General features: G+C 39.6%; 1 protein-coding gene across 1 annotated transcript in view; it reads left to right on the top strand.

Annotated features, from left to right (window-relative positions):
- The window catches only part of LOC123772069 (uncharacterized), a 50,975-nt gene that overhangs the window by 7,009 nt on the left and 18,328 nt on the right, over window positions 1–25,638 (top strand). The window contains 13 exon segments of the mRNA XM_045765009.2: window positions 411–571; window positions 2,963–3,122; window positions 7,360–7,521; window positions 8,787–8,859; window positions 11,233–11,456; window positions 11,737–11,955; window positions 12,166–12,309; window positions 16,037–16,204; window positions 19,088–19,253; window positions 20,956–21,071; window positions 21,988–22,077; window positions 23,503–23,728; window positions 24,517–24,706. Coding sequence (XP_045620965.1) covers window positions 411–571; window positions 2,963–3,122; window positions 7,360–7,521; window positions 8,787–8,859; window positions 11,233–11,456; window positions 11,737–11,955; window positions 12,166–12,309; window positions 16,037–16,204; window positions 19,088–19,253; window positions 20,956–21,071; window positions 21,988–22,077; window positions 23,503–23,728; window positions 24,517–24,706 — 2,099 coding nt within the window.

Raw genomic sequence — 25,638 nt, 5'->3', positions numbered from 1 at the left:
AGAGATGAAGTATTTTTAGACGTGCGGGAATGGTATTGAGGGACACAGGAGTTAATGTCCTATTTCACCTTCAGTACTGATTTAGTCTTAATGGTTGGTCAGTTTATTAAGTCTCAGTGTCGTGTCAGTTTATTAAGTTTCAGTGTCGTGTCAGCTTATTAAGTCTCAGTGTCGTGTCAGCTCAATAATGGTGCCGAGAGAACAGCAATATTGGGGCAGTTTTTAGGGCATCAGAGTGGCCTTAACCTGCCCTGAAATAACCAGTTAACGTTCCTTCTGTTTTCCAACAAACATGAGTTATTATTTCGTTGATTAGTGCGCGATTGTACTCTCATATATATATACAATAATGTGTGTGTGTGTATTTGTGTATGTATGTATGCACTAAATTGTATATTATTTCTCCGTAGTGTCAAATTCTGACGTATGCCTGCGCGGGCTGGAGTATTGAGACGATAGAGCACCTGGGTACTCGCCACTCAGGATACCATTCACTCCAGACCGCTCTGAGTGGCTTCTACGGGACGCAGTGCGGGTTCTGCTCCCCCGGGATGATCATGACTATGTATGGGTAAGATGCGCGGCGGCCTCACTCCTCTCTTATTGGTTACAATATTCAAAGTTATCTGGTGTAAACATATTAAGACATTTAAAGTTATTTATTTTTGTTTGGTCGGTAACTGTAGGGATTATTTCATTGGTATTATATGACGGCTGTGTTGCTTGTTTTGTGATGGATGTCCGTATTGGTTTGTTGTTTGATTTGAGTGATTATGACATTTTCTTGTTCCGGATTGTGATGGGTTATTAGGGTCTCACAGAGAGTGAGCCCTCACTACACAATCCCTCCATCTCCCCCTCACTACACAATCCCTTCCATCTCCCCCTCACTACACAATCCTTCCATCTCCCCCTCACTACACAACCCCTCCATCTCCCCCTCACTACACAATCCTTCCATCTCCCCCTCACTACACAACCCCTCCATCTCCCCCTCACTACACAACCCCTCCATCTCCCCCTCACTACACTTCCTTTTACACAATCTTCCCTACCCTTAACTACCCATTTAGCAAGATTGGAAATTAGTGTAATTTTGCCATTTCATGCAAGCAATGCAGGATTATGTTCTTTTCTCCCAATTGCCCTCCCCCGCCCCCTCCCTTCCGCTTATTTTAAGGGGGTGTCATTTGTTATTCATGAGAGTTATAAGCTTGTGATTACAATGATCAAAAGTTGTGAATAACTTGGAGCGCCTCAGAGTCCGAGCAGGAACCGTAGAAGCGGACACTCAGGGCCGCTTCACTCAGGCTCTGAAACAGAGACCTGGAAACCCTTGGCTCTCTGGCAGTTTCAATCAGCCGAGAATTCGGTCCTGTGAGAAAGCTCATGAAACACTTGTCTCAGACCAAGGGTCTTAGATACTGTGTAGAAAATGTGTACTAGTGTAACAGTTGGTGTATATTTGTTGGACTTTTCTATGGCTGTTGGCGCCACATACCAGACCAACATTGAAGGAGATACAAGCAGCAGCCGGGATGGGACTACACCACTGTGTAGTTCCACATAAACTCTTGCAAATTCTCCAAAGGGATATATTGTGATATTCTCTGGAAGATGCCCAAGACTGTCACGAATTTTGTCTAGAAGAAATCGAAGATCTCTGCTCTCTTGACTTGGCCAGACGTTAACCTTGGTTAACGTCTTGATTAGCTGCTTTAGCTACTTGATTTAGCAAGCTACTTGCTTGATTTAGATGCGTCGTTAACCTTGATAAGTCATGCATGCCACTGATGCCGTCGTGCACATCATGCAAGCCTTATTCCTCGGCTTCCACCTTGTTGCAAATACATATGTACGGCTGGATACCTATGATGGGGTTTTGGAAGTTCTTCTACTCCCCAAGCCCGACTCGGCGCCAAGCTTGACTTGTGAGAGCTTGGTCCAACAGGCTGTTGCTTGGAGCGGCCCGATGGCCAACATATCCCACATATCCACCACAGCCTGGTACTCAGTGTACATATACTCTATATTTTATATTTGTAGCTCCAGCATCGACTTGTTAGTTCTTGGACCGTCTTTCTAACCGTCGGTTGGCTAATGTATTCACTCCTGACCTGATTTTCTCAATTATGCCTACTACATATATTTTTCTTACACACACACACACACACACACACACACACACACACACACACACACACACACACACACACACACACACACACACACACACACACATCTGTCATCCCCAGTGATGGCAGAAACGAAATAAGCAGAGTTTCTTTCACCCTGATGCCTCCTGTTACCTAGCAGTAAATACGTACCTGGGAGTTAGACAGCTGTTGCGGGCTTCTTCCTGTGTGTGTGTGTGTGTGTGTGTGTGTGTGTGTGTGTGTGTGTGTGTGTGTGTGTGTGTGTGTGTGTGTGTGTGTGTGTGTGTGTGTGTGTGAAAAAATAGTTAGTAATTAGTAGCAGTTGATCGATTGACAGTTGACAGGCAGACTGAAAGAGCAGAGCTCAACCCCCGCAAGCACAACTAAATGAATACATTCCAAGGATGAAGACCGCAACAGCTGAGTAACTTTCAGACACCTATTTACTGCTAGGTGAACAGCATCAGGTGATGTAAACTTTTCCCATTTCTGCCTCGGCTGGGAATTCAACCTGTATGTGTGTGTGTGTGTGTGTGTGTGTGTGTGTGTGTGTGTGTGTGTGTGTGTGTGTGTGTGTGTGTGTGTGTGTGTGTGTGTGTGTGTGTGTGTGTGTGTGTACTCACCTAGTTGTACTCACCTAGTTGTGTCTGCAGGATCGAGCATTGACTCTTGGATTCCGCCTTTCGAGCGTGTGTGTGTGTGTGTGTGTGTATAACGAAGCAATACTTAAGTAAATAACTGAATACACTTCAGTAATGGTGTAAAGTCTGGAGCCGAGCATTAGGTTAAGATTGGAACCTTTACAGACAACTGAAGGCGTCAGGAAGCCTGAGGTCGTCGCAGGTGGAGGAGGCGCTGGACGGCAACTTGTGCCGGTGTACGGGCTACCGTCCCATACTGGAGGCCTTCAAGTCCCTCACCTTGGACGGACGTCAGCGTCTCAAGGACAGACTTGCAGATATAGAGGTTTGGAATGTGTTGTTATTGCGTGTCTCAGGTGGGAGGGGGGGGGAGGACTGTTTATGGTAAGAGATGTGGGATTTTTTTTTATCTTCAATGCGTTGAAGAGTGGATAAGAAACATGCATGGCGTCTTGAGATCTATAATCAATATTAATTAACTTATCAGTCTCAGAAATTGCAGCATTGCATTTCTTAACAAAAATTACTGACGTTTGCCGTAACGCGCGCGCGTGTGCGCGCACACACACACACACACACACACAGTTGATCGGAGTAAGTCCCTGATCATTTTTGGCTGCAAAGAAAAGGCGATAACATCTAGGTCAGAAAGAGCTGTAGAAGAAGCTAAAGTAGTAGATAAAATTGTTGGCCTCGTGGAAGGTCTTACAACCATAGAGAATGTGTGCGACTACAGGAGAATAGGCAGGTACGTAAAAGGGAAAGATCGACCTTTGAGGATCACCCTAAACGGTGCCAAACAGATGGAAGAAGTACTAAGGAATGCTAGAAAATTGCAAAGGGATGAGGATGGGAAAGGGTGGTCGTTAAGACGAGATCTTTCAAAAGAAGATAGAGAGAAGCTGAAACTGAACCTCGCCGAGGCAAAACATTTAAATGAGAGCAGGAATGAAGAAGAAATAAATTCTTTTTTCTACAAAGTGATAGGGGTAGGCAAACCAGTAAAGTGGTACATAAAGGCAAACCAACAAAATCAATAGAGAGAGGGGGAGTGAAGAATAAGGAGAGGGGGAACAAGTTCCTGAAGATTGCATACACCAACATAGATGGAGTGAGATCGAAGATACTGGAGTTAAGTGATGTAATACAGCTGCAGACACCAGACACTGTTGCACTCACGGAGACAAAACTTGAAGATGTAATTTTAAATGAGGTCATATTCCCAAGGGGCTACTCAATTTGGAGACGGGACAGAAAAATTAGGAAAGGCGGTGGCGTTGCTGTGCTGGTAAAAGAACACCTAAAGGTGAAGGAAATAATGACTGCCAATCCACAAGAAGTTGACATAATAGCACTAGAGATCTGCTATGAGGATGATAAACTAATGATGATAAATGCATATAGTCCACCGCCAAGCAGCACATGGTCAAAGGAGGAGCTAGATAGTAAACGTGAAGGTCTTATAACAATAATGAGAGAGATTATAGCGAGAGCGGATAACGATAGATCACGACTGTTGATAGTCGGTGACTTCAACTTGAAATCCATAGACTGGGAAGCATATGAAGCTAAAACAGAAGATTTTTGGACCTGTAAATTTGTAGACCTCATCCTGGAAACATTCTTGTATCAACATGTTAAACAAGCCACGAGGATGAGGGAAGGGGACGTTCCCTCCATGCTAGATTTGATATTTACCAGGAAGGAGGAAGAGATATTTGACATTCAGTACCTTCCTCCCTTGGGTAAAAGTGACCATGTCTTTTTGGGAATAAAGTATGCAATGCGTTATAAGCTGGAAGAAAATAAGGAGGTTGAAGCAGTTGAAAAACCAGACTTCAGGAGAGGACATTATGGCAACCTTAGAAATTTTTTTAGTGAGTATAATTGGACAGACTTGATGCTAGGCAAGGAAGTGAATGAGATGTATGGCAAGTTTTGTGAAATATATGATAAAGGCACAAAAAAATTTATACCAAAACAGAGATGCAGAACTAGGAAACAGGATTGGTTCAATAGAAATTGCGAGAGGGCTAGAGACCGAAAGACACAAAAATGGAATCAATACAGGAAGAGGCCGAACCCCCAAACATACCAGCGATACAAAGATGCGAGAAACAACTACACGGCAGTGAGGAGAGAGGCAGAAAGAAATTTTGAAAAAGGGATTGCGGACAAATGTAAAACAGAACCAGGTCTATTCTATAAATTCATAAACAACAAATTGCAGGTAAAGGATAATATTCAGAGGTTGAAAATGGGAAATAGATTCACGGAAGATGAAAAGGAAATGTGTGAAACACTAAACGAAAAGTTCCAAAGTGTGTTTGTACAAAATGAAATCTTTAGGGAACCAGATACAATAAGAATTCCAGAGAACAACATAGAACACATAGAGGTGTCTAGAGACGAAGTGGAAAAAATGCTCAAGGAGCTCGGTAAGAACAAAGCAGCTGGCCCAGATGGCGTTTCACCATGGGTTCTGAGAGAATGTGCATCTGAGCTCAGCATTCCACTTCACCTGATCTTTCAGGCATCCCTGTGTACAGGAATCGTAGCAGACGGGTGGAAACAGGCTAACATAGTTCCAATCTACAAAAGTGGCAGCAGGGAAGACCCCCTCAATTATAGACCTGTATCATTGACAAGTGTAATAGTGAAAGTATTGGAAAAACTAATCAAAACTAAATGGGTAGAGAGAATCCTAGAGAGAAATGATATAATATCAGACAGACAGTATGGTTTTCGATCTGGAAGATCCTGTGTATCGAATTTACTCAGTTTCTATGATCGAGCCACAGAGATATTACAGGAAAGAGATGGTTGGGTTGACTGCATCTATCTGGACCTAAAAAAGGCTTTCGACAGAGTTCCACATAAGAGGTTGTTCTGGAAACTGGAAAATATTGGAGGGGTGACAGGTAAGCTTCTATCATGGATGAAAAATTTTCTGACTGATAGAAAAATGAGGGCAGTAATCAGAGGCAATGTATCAGAATGGAGAAATGTCACAAGTGGAGTACCACAGGGTTCAGTTCTTGCACCAGTGATGTTTATTGTGTACATAAATGATCTACCAGTTGGTATACAGAATTATATGAACATGTTTGCTGATGATGCTAAGATAATAGGAAGGATAAGAAATTTAGATGACTGTCATGCCCTTCAAGAAGACCTGGACAAAATAAGTATATGGAGCACCACTTGGCAAATGGAATTTAATGTTAATAAATGTCATGTTATGGAATGTGGAATAGGAGAACATAGACCCCACACAACCTATATATTATGTGAGAAATCTTTAAAGAATTCTGATAAAGAAAGAGATCTAGGAGTGGTTCTAGATAGAAAACTATCACCTGAGGACCACATAAAGAATATTGTGCAAGGAGCCTATGCCATGCTTTCTAACTTCAGAATTGCATTTAAATACATGGATGGCGATATACTAAAGAAATTGTTCATGACTTTTGTTAGGCCAAAGCTAGAATATGCAGCTGTTGTGTGGTGCCCATATCTTAAGAAGCACATCAACAAACTGGAAAAGGTGCAAAGACATGCTACTAAGTGGCTCCCAGAACTGAAGGGCAAGAGCTACGAGGAGAGGTTAGAAGCATTAAATATGCCAAAACTAGAAGACAGAAGAAAAAGAGGTGATATGATCACTACATACAAAATAGTTACAGGAATTGATAAAATCGACAGGGAAGACTTCCTGAGACCTGGAATTTCAAGAACAAGAGGTCATAGATTTAAACTAGCTAAACACAGATGCCGAAGAAATATAAGAAAATTCACCTTCGCAAATAGAGTGGTAGACGGTTGGAACAAGTTAAGTGAGAAGGTGGTGGAGGCCAAGACCGTCAGTAGTTTCAAAGCGTTATATGACAGAGTGCTGGGAAGACGGGACACCACGAGCGTAGCTCTCATCCTGTAACTACACTTAGGTAATTACACTTAGGTAATTACACACACACACACACACACACACACACACACACACACACACACACACACACACACACACTCACACACACACACTTTTTCAGTGTCAGGGTAGTTAACAGATGGAATGCATTAGGAAGTGATGTGGTGGAGACAGACTCCATACACAATTTCAAATTTAGATATGATAGAGCCCAATAGGCTCAGGAATCTGTACACCAATACAGATTAGTTGATTGACGGTTGAGAGGCGGGACCAAAGAGCCAAAGCTCAACCCCCCCCCCCACAAGCACAACTAGGTGAGTACACAGAAGCGAACACACATTATAATAAGCCTAGTACAGTACATACTCCTATCATGAACTCTGCCATCTAATTTTACTGGACTTTACCTCATTTGAGAGGTAACTGGGAATCTTCCTTCCAATAATAATAATAATAATAGTAATGGTATTTTATTCATAAAATATGCACACCTAAGAGTATAATAGAGGTATACTTGAATGTACAAAGGTTGTATGTTAAATAAGCCTGCAAAACGTTTCGGGCAAAAGTAGGATAACTCAGAAAAAACTATATATTGGAACTTATAGGTATTTGTTTACTATACTTCCAGGAGGTGCATAAATCACGGTGCCCGAGGACCGGCAGTGCTTGTAAGGGGTCATGCACCGACCACAAGCCCGGGGAAGAGGCTTGTGGTGAGGCTTGGTCCCCGCTGGAGCCTCATCACCTGAGGGTCGGCGCCATACAGTGGTACCGCCCCCTCACTATACTGGTACCACTATATCTGCTCTTCCTTCCAGTTGTGTTTCTTTATTGATATCAAAGTTTTATTCCTCATATGATTAGTTCCTTTTTTGTATAATATGAAAGATGACGGTTTTTTAACTTGAAAATTGTAAATCATAAATTTAAGAAAATGTAGTATGTATGATATATTAAAGAATGCCCACTGTTCTAGAAACTTTTTTAGCTATAATTTTGAATGTGGCACTGGAAATTCAGCTTATCAATAAGAACACCAAGGAATTTACTATCTACCTTGTTGTACTAATATGGATATTGTTAATTCTTAGATTAATTTGATCGGAGGATTTATTACCGAACAAAATATAGTTTTTTTTAATACAAGAAGGAACAATTTGGTTTTAATAGAGGTACAAAACAAGTTCTAGAATTCTCTATTTTTCACATGTGGTTTTTCCGCATACTTGGATCAGTGTTTGTGTGATCGTTGTTGCATGATATATTAATTTAAAATACTTAATGCCATACTTATCAGGCATACTAGCTTAGGAAATCAAATTCTCTAATTATTAGCTTTTATTACTTTCTACTGTGCATTGATATAAACATTCAGCTCTCGTAATATACATTTGATGAATATGACGATCTCACACACGACTACATTCTAACGTGCGCAAGACAGAGGCAGTGTGAAGTGTGGCCATGCTGGCCCCCGTCTCCTAGGTACCACCTCACCCTTCTTGGCTCCACATTCCGATGATCATGCTAATTGACATCCAGTTCCTTTCTGACTCTGAAGATGTTGGCTGGATGAACGAATCCCGTTTTTTTTAACACCGGGCAATATAAAACTGAAAAGTTAACTTTAAGGAGTAATTTTGTTAACTTCCTTCTTAAGGCAAGTAATATAAAAAATCGTGTTAGAATGATCAATCTAACCCTTTCTATCATATTCAGTAACATGTTAACAATATGACATCTTCAAGGATATACACTTGACACTAAGGACACAGGTGTACCAAGTTTACCTGCAAGAACATAGACATTTATAAGTGAGTGTTCACCTCGACCTACGATTAAGCAGTACATAATCGTCGGTAGCGTCTCAAATATTTAAAAACAAAACAAAATATTAACATTCGAAGGTTATAGAATATGGAACAAATCAAGGCATTAGTTCCCAGAACACGGCATAATTATTAAAGGTAATTAGTAAGCTGAACATTGCAATAATTATACTTCAGCTGTTTTCTATTCCCAATTCAGATTATTTAGATATAATTTACTTTCCAGGGAATAAAGAATATTCTGAAGAACCTGGACCAGACTGAGAAGGTGTGCATCGTGGTTGGCAACACTGGACAAGGTATTTGTATTATCTATAACATTAAGTAACGTGTATGATATAATTCCCGTCATCGGGGACAAGCAGCCTGTGTATATGTATTTTAAGGTTGCATCGAAGTCCCCTTCTCCCCTAAGATGAAACTACTTACCATCCGTAGGGTGCAATGCCTAACTCTCAGGTACCAATTTACTGCTAGATGGATAGGGGAATTAGGTGAAAGGTAACGTGGCTAACATGTCTGTCCCTCCCGGAAAACTAACCCGGGATCCCTCGATTGCGAGTCGAAAATGAAGCCAACTGTGCTACACAATGTTCACCACGCCTTTGGTTCCTTGGACGACGCTCTGTGTTCTGTGCACCTCATCAACGCTGTCTGTGCAGCGTCTGGTTTTACGAGAACTTCGCTGTGCGTTCTGTGTACCACACTCAGTGGTCTGTGTACCACACTCAGTGGTCTGTGTACCACACTCAGTGGTCTGTGTACCACACTCAGTGTTCTGTGTACCACACTCAGTGGTCTGTGTACCACACTCAGTGGTCTGTGTACCACACCCAGTGGTCTGTGTACCACACCCAGTGGTCTGTGTACCACACCCAGTGTTCTGTGTACCACACCCAGTGTTCTGTGTGCCACACTCAGTAGTCTGTGTACCACACCCAGTGCTCTGTGTACCACACTCAGTGGTCTGTGTACCACACCCAGTGGTCTGTGTACCACACCCAGTGTTCTGTGTGCCACACTCAGTGTTCTGTGTACCACACAGAACCACACAGAAGAAAAAGGAGCAAAAACTCCTTTTCATTTTCTCTCTTTTATTCTGAACATGCGCATCTGAATGTGTATTATGAACAAATCCACAAGGGCCTTGATGAGGGTTCGAACCTATGAGCTGCATGTTCCCAGACGTGCTCTAGTCAACTGTACCACGACATGGTAAAAGAATTGTAACCTGGAGTGCTATTGTTCCCACGAGGATCCCGAGGCTTCCTCTGAAGCCTAACCGGGGTTACACACAAGTCCCCCATGCACTCGGGCTCTGTCAACCAAATAGTTCTACCTTTGACTTCAGAGGTAGAACTCTCACCAGAAAATCTTTGAGAAGCTTGTGTACTTCAATACACACAGGAGTCACAATAACGTGATATACCATATGAACAAATCCACAAGTGATTCACAAATCATTTGTGGATTTGGTCATTTGATATATCACGTTATTGTGATTTCTGTGTATAATGTGTGTTATTTAAAAAAAATTAATACATATATTATTTGGCGTTACTAAATGGCCTGGAAAGACTCCACACACACACACACACACACACACAGCCTTAGGTATATGAGAGAATTCAAATGGCTCAGGAAACAACACATTAGTTGGCTGAAGGATGAGTGGCGAGATCAAAGAACTGAATCTCAACCAGTAGAAGTCACAATTAGGAGTGAACAAACTGCTCATCTCCTAGCATTGTCCTCCAAAGGTTTCCCAACGTCAAGAAAATGGGCAATTTAATGTGTCCTCTCCTAACCTACCAGAGGACCCAAAACAGAAAACGGGACAGTACGTCACTCGCGAGCCACTTCCATTTTCTAGTACGACAATTTTTGGCCTTGTGCAACGTATACGAGCGAGAATGCGACGTTCTTTGTAAGAGGACAGGTTGCAGCCCTTTTCCTCTCCTGCTGACAAACTTGACCTGCTCAGTAAACTCAGCCTTTGAGGACAAAGTCATGTACCCCAACCCGTCCTCTTAGAAAGTAACGTAGCTTTTTTGGCTCGTATGCGCACTTTGGGCCAAAAGTGGACTTAATTTGAAGTGAAATCGGCTCACGAAAGTGACGTACTGTCCCGTTTTCTGTTTGAGTCGCCCGGCGTACACGGAAAGGTTAGGAGAGAAAATTTCAATTAACGTTTGTTATAACGTTTTGATACTTTATGAGAATTTCCTGCCCACCTAACCTACCAGAGGACCCTTAACTAACTGTTGTTGAAAAAAAAAATCCCAAATTTATTTTCCTTTTTTTTCATTTTCAAAATATGTCCACTTTCGGCCATACTGGTAAACGGCCAAAAGCGACGTTATTTTTAAGAGGACAGTGTATAAACTTGCGAGATTGAACCAAAGCAAATTGCGCAATTAAAGATTTAATTTCTGTATTTTTTGTTCGTAAAAATAATTTTTAAATTCGTCAGAAACATTAAGTCAAAACCTTTAATAAAGAATTCGGCAATAATTCGAATAAAATACAATTTACATAATGTGAAAAAGTTGTAATCTGTAGAAGGGAAAAATAATTGGAGTGTACACACTAGAAATGTAAATATTGCTGAAGAAAGATACTTGTAAACCAGTCATAACGTGTTGTTCTAACCGAGAGTCGTTGTGTTACAGGCGTGTACAAAGAGGACGGGCCCTACACCACTTACATTAGCACTAATAACGTGAAGGAACTGTACAGCGTTACCACTGAGCCGCCTCTCACCATGGGAGCCAATGTCAGCCTCAACAGAGTGATGGAAGTATTTGAGCGTGTTGCCAGTAGCCACCAAGGTTACCAGTACCTGACTGTCCTCCGCTCTCACTGGAAACTGGTGGCTAACGTGGCAGTCAGAAACGTAGGTACACTCTCCCCATAGTGTTCCAATTAAACCAAGATGCTAGAGCACTAGTCAGAGGGATAGAAGCCCTAAACAAGAAAATAATCAACACAATGTGCATTCATATTCAATTCAATATATATATTAATATATATATTATATAATTATTTTTAATATGAATAAAGCATAATTTAAGGAGTAGCTTTTTCATGTTTCGTATGTAACTGTAAACTTTAACTTAAACCACAAGACAAAAGCAAAAAATAAACCCCAAAAACACACATTATTTTGATTTCAGATTGGAAGTTGGGCAGGTAATTTAATGCTAAAGCACAAGCATCGAGAGTTTCCATCTGACATCTTCCTGACGTTGCTGGTGGCAGACGCACAGCTGACTCTGTGTCAGGCAGACAGCTCGACGACAACACAAGTCAACCTGGAGCAGTTCCTTCAGACCGACATGTCAAGCAGTATCATTCTCTCCATGACGCTGCATCCCATGGCTCAAGACGAACAGGTTAGTCTTGGCTGTGTTGGTTGTCTGGGAAGGATTAGTCGCTCATCGATAACTTTCGTGAGGCCCAACTCATTATATCTATTATAGAGGCCCAACTCATTATATCTATATCTATTACCAAGCATGCCAAGTGCCTAGCGAGGAAGCGACTGTGAGTGAAATTATGAAACAAAATTAGAGTTAAACTGAAATTCTGACTTTTTATTTCAGATTCGCACGTTCAAGATATCTAACCGAGCAGTCAATTCCCACGCCTATGTCAGTGCTTGCTTCAAGATGAAGCTGGATCCCACAGATGATTTCAGAATAAAAGAGAAGCCTAGTCTGCTGTTTGCTGGAATAAATGCAGATTTTGTAAGTTGAAAGATATAGTTAGTGAACAGATAATACTAGTATAGAAGCATTATACTTGTAAATCATTAGCTATGAGGACTATATAAAATTTTATCCTTAGCTATTAAGCACTAAATTGCTTCTTAACTATGAAGCGAACTGTTTATTTAAGAAATCATTGTTAGTGAACTCGAAAAGGGCACTACTAATTTGAAAGAAAATAATGACAGTGTGGTTTGCGTCTCGGTTTACACCGCAATGACCCCTTATACCACTGTGTTGGTTGCATAATTATATATTAATTCCCACTGAATGGATCAGTTTGAGAAGGAGCTTCACACCGTTATCAATGAAAATCTATTGGAGGTCGAAAGGTTAAAATATTTCGCCAGAGTGTGCAGCCTAAATATGTAAGTTAATGCCGTGGTACTGGAATTTAACGTAATGTGGCCGGTGTCGGATCTGTCCTACTTTCGTGTGAGCATATCCTGTTTGGTCATGTTAATGTATCTGGAAAGTATATGCATTTCTGCAGTAACTGTTGATGGTGAATGATACTCAACAGTTGTAGAAGCGGTTTTAGGAAAGAAAATATCAAAAGAGACAACAGGATTCAAACCAGTCAGACATGCAAGAGACTGGAATAAATTGCGTGAAGTACGCTCATAAAGGTAGGTTGTGGAGCCAGTAATTTTTTCATTACCAGTCATAGAAGGTGACATACGTGGCCATCAACACGCTCGGGATGTTTGACCTTGAGAGGTAGTATATATAGATCATCCCTGAGGAGTTTAGTGGGACGCCAGGAAGCGATAGAGGCGTCTTCCATGCCCCATTTTCAGCCCTCCATACACATTATGGCATCCTTTTACGTTATTTTATCGTAATTGTTTGTTGTTTCATCATAACTTCATATATTATATTTTTAGCATTCTAAATATTTGTTACTAGTAATACCCGGCCACGCGTTGCTGTGGCTATGTTCAGCCACAGCAACCTTCCCTTTCCCCCCAGTCCTCCCCCACCATTCCCCTCTCACCCGTCTCCTCGGCGTCCCAACCATTCCCCACTCCACCATCCCCTCTTCCTTCCCGCCATGCACCACTCCCCTGTCCCTTTGTCTTCCCCACCATTTTCCTTTCCCCCATCCCCTCGTCCCCCAACCCGTTCTCGCACTTTCTTATAGTCAATATTGACTTATTAAATACGTGCGTATGTGACATACTAATTTATTGTGACTATTTTAGTTTACCTTGAAAAGCTTCATAGAAAACACCGACCTTACCTAACCTTCTTAGTATGTTAAGATAAGCATCTCATTGCTTCATAATTACAATTATTACTTAACCAATTATAGGTATAGGTTAAGTAATAATTGTAATTACGAAGCAATAAGATGCTTATCTTAACATACTAAGAAGGTTAGGTAAGGTCGGTGTTTTCTATGAAGCTTTTCAAGGTAAACTAAAATATTCACAATAAACTAGTATGTCACATATGCACGTATTTAATAAGTCAATATTGACTATAAGAAAGTGCGAGAACGGGTTGCGTCCCCCACCATCCGAAAATCCCCTGTCCCCCTCATCCTTCCCCACCATTACCCCCTCCCTTGTCCCCTCGTCCTCCCCACCATCTCTCACTTCCATCCCCTCGTCATCCCCACCATTCCCCACTCCTTCGTCCGATGCCTTCCCAAATGGTCTGATGTTCCCATCAGAAAATTGAGAACATCAAGTGATCTGATGTTCCCATTACTGAAATATACGAAAAACAGTTAAAAAATTAAATAAAAATAAGAAAAAATAAAAAAATAAACTATACTCATGAAATGAACGGTATGGTAAACAACACAGCTCAATTCCAATGTAATTCACACAAAATATTTAAATCAAAATGAAAATCAATCAAAATCTATGAAAATTCAATTTATCAATGCAATCAGAAACATTGAAATGGAATTGTAACATATTTAGTATAGCTTGTGAGTTGCTCTTAACATGCAACAGATGGTGCTGTTTATCAAGAAAAGCATAGTTTTACCTGTCACAGGTGTGGCATCTATACTTGTACTTACAAAATGAACGGTATGGTAAACAACACAGCTCAATTCCAGCACAGTGTCACAAAATAATTCAATAAAAAAATATAATAAATCGAAACCTATGAAAATAAAATTTATCAATGCAATCGGAAACATTGAAATGGAATTTGGGACATATTTAGTATAGCATGCATGTTGCTATTATGTGCAACAGACTGGCGCTGTTTTTCTAAAACGCATGTTTTTACCTGTCACAGGGGTGGCATCTATATAGTAGGTATATAAAAAGACGCGCCTATTCGAATGCAACGTTGTGTCAAAATTTCAAAGCAATCGGTAAAGAGGTTTCGAAGATTTTCCTCGCATGAAAAATACAGTTTTTCAGAAAAAGCATGTTTTTTTACCGTCACAGACGTGACATCTATATAGTATGTATAGTAAAAACCTGGCCGGATGCGAATGGAACGTTGTGTGAAAATTTCAAAGCAATCGGTGAAGAACTTTTGGAGATTAGCGATTTTGAGCAAACGAACATTTCCACTTTTATTTATATAGATTATATCGTCGGGGACTCTGAGGAAAATTCTACCGTACTAGGCCTACCACAGCCAAAGTACAGTACCTAACTCTTAGTAACTCTAAGCTTAAATGTGCAGTAAAATTGTATAGTATTTTTCATGGAGAAAAAGTTAGCTGATGCAGGCGATGAGTCACAATAACGTGGCTAAAATATGTTGACCAGACCACACACTGGAAGGTGAAGGGACGACGACGTTTCGGTCCGTCCTGGACCATTCTCAAGTCGATTGTGACAATCGACTTGAGTATGTCTGGTCAACAAAGTTAGCTGATCTTTGGTTTCTGTCTTCATTCATTAGATGTTTTGGGGAACAGTGACAATGTAATGAAAATTATGCAAGTTCTTTAGTAGACACAGAAATAGTCTCCTTACAACTCTTGTTTTGGCAGGCGTCCCACCTGGCCAGGGGCACATAGTTAATTTATTAGATGCACAGACCCGTCTTCTGCATAGTAAAGAAACAATATGCATCTATGCCTTGAAGATCATGAGAGCGGTTCCACCATCACTCCCGCCTCGATAGTGTTTAACGACACTTGAGTCTATCTCCACCAGTCCCCACCTCTTGTGGAGACGCCACAGCTGCCTGAACATGTGACGTGCGCACGGCGCGGTCTCCAAGAACCGCTCTTTTCTTTGTGGTTTGTTTTAAATTTGTTGTTTAAACATAATTCTCTATTGCTCACGTTATTTGTTATTGTCTTGTGCTTCATATAATCTCTTTTTTACATCAAGTACGTATTTTGCTGGATGGAATGCATATTTTTCTTCAGCGCTTCTTACGTGCTTTACTTATTATTTATTAACATTCTCCATTTTGTGTGCCTTCCATAAATTATATAACTGCCCATAAGACAGTTCACACGTATTTTTTCTTTCCCCTATTCTATAATATGGTTCCTCTAATTTAATAGGCTAATGTTTTCATGTCTTACAAATTATGAGTATGAAGTTTAAATTGAATATATCTATAGAGCCTTTTTTATACAGTACTTTTAAACTACCTTTCCAACTAGTTGGGCATATTAGCTTAATTAAGAGAGGCGGCTCATCCTCTTTTTGGTCGGCGAATGTATCATAATTCTTGCGCCACAAAATGAGAGTAATAATGTGAAGATCAACAGATCCACGCCGAGCAGACAGAATCTTACTTGGTCGACAAGCAGCTGACAGACGTAGTGACAGTTGTGGAAGCTGCGAAGATGCTAGGCAATGAGATGACTCCTGACGCTAAACCCCAAGATGCGTCTCCGCAGTATCGCAAATCCCTTGCACAAAGCTTGTTTTACAAGGTACGTTAATTAGTGCATCAGTGCATTGACAACTAGCATATTAAGGCACATTCCCATGCTTGTTCTATTTGAATAGGCTATTATTAGTGAAAAAAGAAGTAAATTCTTTTATTTTTATTATTTAAAGCAACAAATTATACCAAAATAATTTTGATTGTGACAAAAATTTCCCCACAGAATTTATTTTTATTAACAAGCTTTGGTATATACAGCAATGTGATGTTATGTGATCCCTTTTCTATATGAAAGATTACAGAGTGTAGATCAAAATCTAGCTGTAAGTTCATCTAATATCTATAAAACTAACTATAAGTTCATCTCGTATGACTAACCATCCTGTGAGATGGGGATATTAGATGCACCTATAGCTAGATTTTCATCTACACTGCTGTAATCTTTTATACAGAATAGGGTAGCAGCACATTGATGTGTCTACCTAAGCTTGTTAATAATAAAAAATCATGTGGGGAAGTTTTTGTTATAATCATAATTATTTTGGTAATTATAAAAGAATCTACTATTTTGTTACTCATAAGCCTACACAAGTGGAACAAGCTTGAGAATGTGTCTCAATATGCTAGTTGTCGGTGCCCTGACTGGGACAAGCTTTACACTTAATGTTTACATGTTATGTAAAGCTTAGTACCCGATAATACCCGGGGTGGTGTTCGGTCTTGTTTGCTTGCTTGTATATAATGCTGAACTTTGTTGCCCATGGACAACAAAGTTCTCTTTCTAATGGAACTCTTATTTTGTATAATGCATTTTTCTTAGGACTGTCTTTCTCTCCATGGTAAACATAGTTGCAACTGGGCAGAGTTTCTTTCACCTGATGTCCTGTTCACCTATCAGTAAATAGGTACTTGGGAGTAGGTGGATAGACTGCATAGCTTAAACATTTTGTTTTGGAAAAAGTTTAAACTATGCAGTACTCTGTTTTATGGTGGATTTTGCGTCAGAGGTAGGTGTATAGATTATAGTTATAGAGAAAGTACTCGCTGCAAGTCATAAGGAATTCTTATGGCGAAAATTCCTTGCTGTAGTCTTAAGGAATTGTTATGGAGAAAATATCGTCGTTAAACTGTACCTGTTTACGAGTAAAATTAAAGTCTGAGGTTATCCATTTTCAGAGAATATGTTAATTAGCAGTATTTGAAGTAATTAATAATGTCAGACGTTAGTTCTTGGCCCCGCCTCTTAAAGTTTATAGGTGTAGTTCTGTGACTATTATTCAGATTTTCTTAAAATTTAAAACCGCTGTATTGCAAACGAAGAAAACGAGATAAAGTTAGTTACTGCGTTTCAGCTCCTGTCCTCCGCCGTAGGTTGCTCATGTAAGTTCGTTATTAATAGTTAAATTTCCCCGAGATTTATAAACAGACATATTTCTGACGCATTACGAAAAGAAAATAGTTACCGAGTTTTAGCTCCTGTCCTCCTGCCTTAGTTTGCTCTCGTAGTTTCGCTACTTTTGGCCCAATTTTCACGAGATTTAAAATATAGTTATTTCTGACACATGAAGAACAAATTCGTTAGTTACCGAGTTTTAGTTCTTGTCCTCCGCCTTAGTTCACTCTTAATTTTGTTACTATCAACGTGATTTTCACGATATTTAAAATATTGTTATTTCAGTCACATTAAGAACAAATGAAATAATTACTGAATTTTGCTTCCGATTCTCCGCCTTAGTTGTCTCTTGTAGTTTCACTACTATGAACTCAATTTTCCTGAAATTTAAGACATAGTTATTTCAGATGCGAAAATAGTTACCGAGTTTCGTTCTTGTCCTCCGTCTTAGTTACACTCTTATAATTTTGTTACTATCAAGGTGAGTTTCACGAGAATTAAAATATAGTTATTTCAGTCACATTAACCAAACGTTGGCTAATATTGAGAGCATTGGGGCCATGACTAATGCGGCAGACTCAATCAAATATCTTTCAACAAACCCTCTGCCATACATAGAACCAGTCTGCCTACAAAGAACATCGCTTTAAGCTCGTATACATTACTAAGGCCAAAAATTGTCATACTAGAAAATGGAAGCTGCTCGCAAAAGTGACATACCGTCTCGTCTTCTGTTTTGAGTTCCTGGATTAGTCTTGTAGGTTAGTAGAAGACACTTAAAATTGACCGTTTTCTTGACGCTTTGAAACCTCAGGAGGATGGGCTGATAACACATTGTTTGTTTATTTATTTATTTATTTATTTATTTATTTATTTATTTATTTATTTATTTATTTATTTATATACAAGAAGGTACATTGGGTTTGTGAGGATACATGGCATGATATTTACATTCTTGTAAAGCCACTAGTACGTGCAACGTTTCGGGCAGGTCAAACTTTTCGGAGAGTTCCAGTCAATGGCATGATTAACTAGGCTAACATAAAGGTATATTGCATTGTACTCTTGCCTAAGGCTAATTGCACACTTGTATTGTCAAACACAATTTGGTCAATTTTTTCCTGTTTGACCAATATACGTGAACTCACAGTCCTTGCATGAAACCAAACAAATACAGCCTGTTGAGATATTGATGCGATAAACATTTCATTCTGTATAGCATTATGCTGCATTCGACAGTATGTATGCAGTGACACTTGCTAAGCATAATAAGTACCACAGAAGTAAGTGAAGTTGGTGGATATATTCTTATTAAAGTAGATTGTCAAACTATTTTGAAGCAGATTAAAACTTGTTCTGTACTTTTGAAAAGAAGATTGATCCTAATTTGGAGGGAGTAGCATACAACTTTCATCATCTTAAACTGTAGCTGATAGATTTGCCATGATGGCTGCAACTCAAATATAATATATTATATGTTTTGTTTTTCCAAAACGCTGAAAACTTTATTACATTGTTATTTATCTGTATGATTAGGCTGTAGTTGGGTTCCTGGGAGAGAAAGTGAGTGTTGACGTGCGCAGTGCCGCCACTGTCCTGGAGCGACCTCTCTCATCCAGCCAGCAGGACTTTGACTTGAATGAAGACACGTGGCCAGTTGGCAAAGGCATTCCTAAAGTTGAATCTGCAACACAAATATCAGGTAAAGTTTTGACTTCTTCGCTGTTAAGTAGTTAAGAGCTTACTAACACCTCATCAAAGTTGATTGAATGATTGATACAGATTAAGCCACCCTAGAGGTGGCATGGGTAAGTGAAGGCTGTTTGAAGCCATTACCAGTACTCACCTAAGTTCATCATACTTATTATATATAATGTCACCTTGACTGATGTGTATGAATATCCCTCTGCATACAACTCAACATATTTCACTCATCCCTCTCTTCTCCCTCACCACCCTCCCCTATCTCCCTCTCCTCATTTCATCTTATCCTGACAGACGGAAGATCTGACTTCAGTTGGACTCAAAATGCCTGCCAGTAATCAATCTTTCTGACATTAGTTCCTTAATAATTCCATATATCCAGCTGGGAGTCTTTGCTTTCCCTGTTGATGAGTTGTGTTGTCCTGTCTTGTAGACCCTATTTTGAATAGGTTCTACAAGACAGGATAACACAACTCATTCTTAAATTGTATTTCCTAACAATTAAGTGTATATTTCGGGAGAAGTAGGAGTGGCCAGTGATAAGTGGATGCATGAAAATAAGAGTTGATTGAGTTCACTGGATGAGCAATTCCTTTCAGACAACATTTTATCATTCGTTTGTGACTTATTTCCCCAAGAGTGGGTGTGGCCATCAGGCCAGGGAGGAGAGTGCAATGAGTGCGAGAATGGGCATCCAAGATACGTCTGGAACATCTCCTCCATCCACATTTAAGCTTACCAAGATCAGCATTTTGTATATCCCATAGTTCACATCCATACAAGCTTAAACACTGACTGTTAACTAACTTTACTTTCGACCAGGTATCAAGGTGACCAAATTCGCTAATGATGACATTTGTTCTGACCTTTAGTCTTTAAGTGCATTAGAAAAATTGACAAGCAGGCTCTTCGAAGGTATAAAATGCCCCAAATGTTTTTCAGTTACTGGAGTATCTCTGCCTAGTGATTTTAGATTAGGATCACGATAAAACGAGTCCTGTGAGTTACAAGCAACCAGAGCACACTTTGCGGGTTTAGACGTTATGTTGTATTCTATATCTTTCACATTTCTAGTCAAATTTTCCATTCCTACTTAGGTCGTTGCAAGTGGAAGTAGATCATCAGCATAACAGAAAACATTGGCCTTAGAACTGCCTGCGTGACAGGTGACTGGCTCATAAATCTTAACAATAGATTAAGATAGATGGAAAACAGAATTGTACTAAGAGCAGAATTTTGTTTAACCTTTTTTTTAGGGAGAAATTTTCAGAGAGGACATTACTCCATTTCACAGCTAATTTGCGTACCTGATATGAAATTTTTAAATATATAGTGATGACATGATATACTTTTCTACTAAGCAATTTTCTAAAAAAGTTCCCTGAACATTTACTTCCCTTAACACCCTTTAATTTGTAATATGTTATTCCCTATAATTTATTAAGTATGTATAATTGAGAATCAATGTAAACCATTCTGTAACCCAGGTGAGTTATTGTTGTTATCACCCTTTGTATGACTATATCAAACAGTTATGTGTGAATCTTTTTATCCTATTCCTTCCTGCTTTCCCTAGCATAAAAGTCATATTTTACTATGTTGAGAAGAGGCTGTAATTCCTGTAGTAAGGCTGAAAGTAATGAATGAGTAGAGTAGCGATGATAACTCTTTAGTTAACCTTAACCTTAGTTAACTTGCAGGTGAGGCTGTGTACCTTGATGATGTGCCTCTTCTTCATAATGAACTTCATGGCGCATTTGTTCAGTCAACTGTTGCTAATGCCAAAGTTAAGTCCATCGATACTTCTGAAGCCTTGGTAAGTAGAATTTGTGTATACTGGTGATAAGCATAAGTATTATCTGCAGAATTTTGTTACTAAAAAACAGGAACATAAACTCAAGTTTCATATTAACAAATGAGTATGTATATTGCATGTAGTGTCAATAGTTCGATTCCTACTGCCAAGGGGTGGGAGGAGATGGCACATAGACAAGGGGAGCGACGGGGTTCCTCTGTGTACTTGGATCACTCTCTCTATATATAGTACTTCAAAACTATTTGAGTATCCCCTATAATTTGAAAATAAGCTTAAGTTTTGCTTAATATACTTATTAAGATTATACTTAATACACTTTCTTTTTTAAACCCTTGATTTATAATACAATAGTTATAATTTAAGAATATTCAGTTTAAAACAAAGATTCATTTACCAGCTTACAATTATAATATTTTGGGAACCTTATTAAGTCATCACAAATATGTAGGTAAATATCCAGGTGTTGAACCAGGAAGGGTGGCTATTCGATATAATCACTTTACCCTGAGAACGGGCTGCACTTTCGTCATCACATAGTATATATACACCACCAGTCGCAGCCTCATCTCTTACAAAACTTGAAATTCAAGCACAATCACTGGAAGTATAATGAAAGCAGTTATTTAATGTCCTTTTCCTCTTTTTGTTCATTAACTAGCGTAAACCTTCCTTCTTTCATGTTATTTCACACCTGTCCTTATAATATTGGTTTTATTCCACTCTTCGTCATAATTTGTTTTATCTTTATTTTACATAACTCTAGCACATCAAATTTTTCTTTCCGAAAAAAACTTTCGCCTATATTAGAGAGTGACATAAATTGTACGAACCTACTAACAAAAAACCTATTTCATGTATATTTAAGTTGGTTTTTAGGATCACTTTCGGGGGCCTCAAAAATTTTCTACTCCCCCAGAAAGTGGCAGGAGTTGTAGGCTACGTCGGGGCGGCCGACATCCCTGGACGCAACAATTTCGTAGTTAACGCAGGCGGACGGCCCGACCCCGTGAGTCACACACCAAATGAACAACTATGTTTTATAAATTATGTATAACGTAAATTATGCATTTCCGGAATCTTAAAATTTGTATTTTCCTCATTGTTTAGATTTTCATGCTCTTGTATATCCATATAATTTTTACAGTTTACATCATCAAACATCTGTATAAAAAATAGAATTGTATTTTTAATAAATTTCTCAAAAAATGATGTCATCGTTAATTAAGTTGTAGTGTCAGAGTCTGTGTCAATTACATGGGTCATGCCCCAGTGTCTGTCTTCTCATATTTATATTTATTAGTGGTTTCAAAATTGATTTCCCGGAAACTCGACAAGTGTTAGTTTGGTACTTGTAGAGGCCAACCAACAATGTACTTGTACTTATTTGGTACTTGTAGAGGCACTGTGGTATGACCACCATTTAAACAGTAGCACTGGATGTAAACAATCTTATCCTAAATATTTTTCTATCGTATTTAATAAGTGATCTAAATATAATAATAAATATAATAATTTAGATCAGGCAGGTCAAACTGAGGGTCCACCCCGAGGGCCATATGGGCCACGTTTGTGTTGTCATGAGGGCCACACACCACAACATGAGGGCCACACACCACAACATGAGGGCCACACACCACAACATGAGGGCCACACACCACAACATGAGGGCCACACACCATAACTAATTGGAGTTATTTAATACAAATTATTGCAGAATATTTTTATTACTTAAACTTAGAAACATACACTGTGCATACAAATGGCTTAGTGACTGATCACGTTCATCAATGTAAAGTAATGAAGTATTTTAACTAAAGAAAAAGAAAAAATAAATTTTAAACGGCAACATTGACTTCTATGCAACAGTAACAAATACATTGTACAAAAATTACAACAGTTCAAAATTAACATTTATTTACGACTAATCAATCTTTTTTTAGTGTTTTTCCCTGAGGCTTGACACCACTTTTTAGTGACAATTTGTTTTATGTCTGGCTGAAATGTCTGTGTAGTTTCCTTTTTGATCAGAAATGGCAAGTGTTGATTAGTCAGCCTTGTTCTCTGATAAATTTTTGTTGATTTCCCAAAGGAAAATAACTATTCACTCACATAGGTAGATTTAGGCCAGGTTCACACAATTTAGGCCAGCTTAACAGTTAACGTGGAGACTGTTTTAGAAGTCTTAACTTGCTTGTCTCACAGCTGCATTCGTGTTTCTTTTGTGATTTTGAAATTTATTAAAAGGTGATAGTTTAAATTATAAAAACTACAATTTTGGCCATTAAATGACCAAATTACAGTATCCTTTGTGCGGGCCGTAGACATGCTGCAAAGGGCCGTATGCGGCCCGCGGGCCATATGACATTCCTGATTTAGATTCTCTATGCTTAGAACTCATTGAACGGCACTTATATATATTGCATTTGTTTAGGTGTTTGTAAAGAATCGTGTGAAATACGCTGGCCAGGCGGTGGGTCTGGTGGTGGCTGAGGACCGGGACACAGCCGTGCGAGCTGCCACACTGGTCAAGCTGGAATATGAGGACATTAAGAAGCCTATTCTCACCATAGAAGAAGCATTAGAGCAAGGACGAAATGAAACAGTAATGAATGATATTACCGGCAAGAATGAGCCCTATATTCTAGGGAGTCCCGAAGGTTAGTACCTGCACTATTTTTGTAATGAACGTTTAATTAGATACGGAGAGACTGTATGATCCTGAACAGGTCAATATTCCTACTGTCAATTTCATAAAGTCATGACAAAATGTTTACCAAAATACATTTTGAGATAGATTATAATTGAAATAAAAGACCTGTTCTCGACAAATAATGAATATATAAAGACATTTAGAGACTGTTCCTGGCCTCCAACTTTTAATAAACAGGCTAATTTAATTTAATTACAATTTATATTAATTTAATTTAATCTAATTTAATTCTAATTTTTAGATATATATTCAAAGGCAGATTAGAAGTGAGTACAGTTTAGCTGGAGCAATAGAATATAAAACTGGGAGAACGAGGTGAAGTCAAGCGTGGTACTGGCCAATACGCACACTGCAGCCGACCCATCTCTTATGTTTAGCAGTCCCCGTGGCGCAGTGATGAAGCACTACGGAGCTTCGCAAGCGCTTTGGCCTGGATTCGTATCCTGGTCGGGGAGGATTGACTGGGAGCCAGTTCTTAACTGTAGCCTCTGTTCACCCAGCAGTGAATGGGTACCTGGTTGTTATACGATTTGACGTGTCGTACTCCAGGGAAAAATTAGGATTAAGGACCTGCCCGAAACGCTCTGCGTGCTAGTGGCTTTACGCGAATGTAAGAACTCATGTATATATAAACAAATAAATAAATAAATATAGGTGGCTGGGGCAGCATATAATAGGGGTGCTGTCCTCAGGTGTGTATGTAAATTTGTTATCCTTATGGTATAATCTTATCAGATGCTTTAGATGCCGCTAAGCACAAAGTGATTGGGGAGCTACAACAAGGATCTCAGTTCCACTTCACCCTGGAAGCTCTGGCTGGACGGGTGACCCCCACAGAAGACGGCTACGATGTGCTGAGCACGTCCCAGTGGCCCACCGAGACTCAGGCCACAGTGGCTCAGGTGCTCAATGTTCCAGCCCACAGGTGATGCACTCTGGAGGCTTATGGGCTTATTACTGGATCTTTATTAATGGGGTTAAAGTTCACACACACACCATTACACAGGTCCTCACAGCCCAGTGGATAGTGCTCTGGGGTCGTAGTACTAGGGGCCCGAGTTCGATTCTTGGTCGAGGCAGAAACAAATGGGTAGTTTCACTTTCACCTGATGCCTCAGATTACCTAGCAGTAAATAAGTACCCGAGAGTTAAACAGCTGCTAAGGGTTGTATTCTGGGGATGTGAGTGTAAGAGAGAAATATGTAGTAGATATGTAAGTCGGGAGTCAGTGCATTAAGCAACTGATGGTTAGAAAAGTGGGGTCCAAGAGCTATTATGTATTCAGACAGATATTACAAGAAAAATAAATGAATGATCAAAGATTCCCAACCTTTTCCAGGTCATTCCTCATTGATACGCACGTATAGTCCCACACCAACTGCTTGCCGTTCTTCCAGAGGTTCACTGTAATCCTATCTGTGTAACCAACGGGAATATCAGCGCTATGGGGCATTAGGTAATGGGGCTCTCTTTCAACTGGACATCCAGCTATGGTAAAGCTTAATATGATTTCGTGAATTTCACTGTGCCTCAAGTGCCACCCCTCCCCCAAGCTTTGTCAGAGATCATGAACAATTCTGAACAATTGAGGTTCTCCGTAATTTTTAGGCAGAAACAGTTTTTCTCGAGTTACAGAACATTCTCTGATACTAGACGAAGTGGGCCTGGCGGCCATATTGGAAACATCTCCCTATATCAGACTCGTGTACCTAAGCTAGAAATCATCCCTAGGCACCAAGGAAATATTTAGCGGAAATAATAGCTATTTATACTCTCATGCAATGGTCACTTCCTCTGTGGAAACTGAGCACATAAGCTCAGTCTATACTGGTAGGCAGCGGAACCCTTCCCGGCGGG

Source organism: Procambarus clarkii, chromosome 1 (assembly GCF_040958095.1).
Source record: "Procambarus clarkii isolate CNS0578487 chromosome 1, FALCON_Pclarkii_2.0, whole genome shotgun sequence".
NCBI lineage: Eukaryota > Metazoa > Arthropoda > Malacostraca > Decapoda > Cambaridae > Procambarus > Procambarus clarkii.
This window is presented reverse-complemented; position numbering and strand designations above follow the sequence as displayed.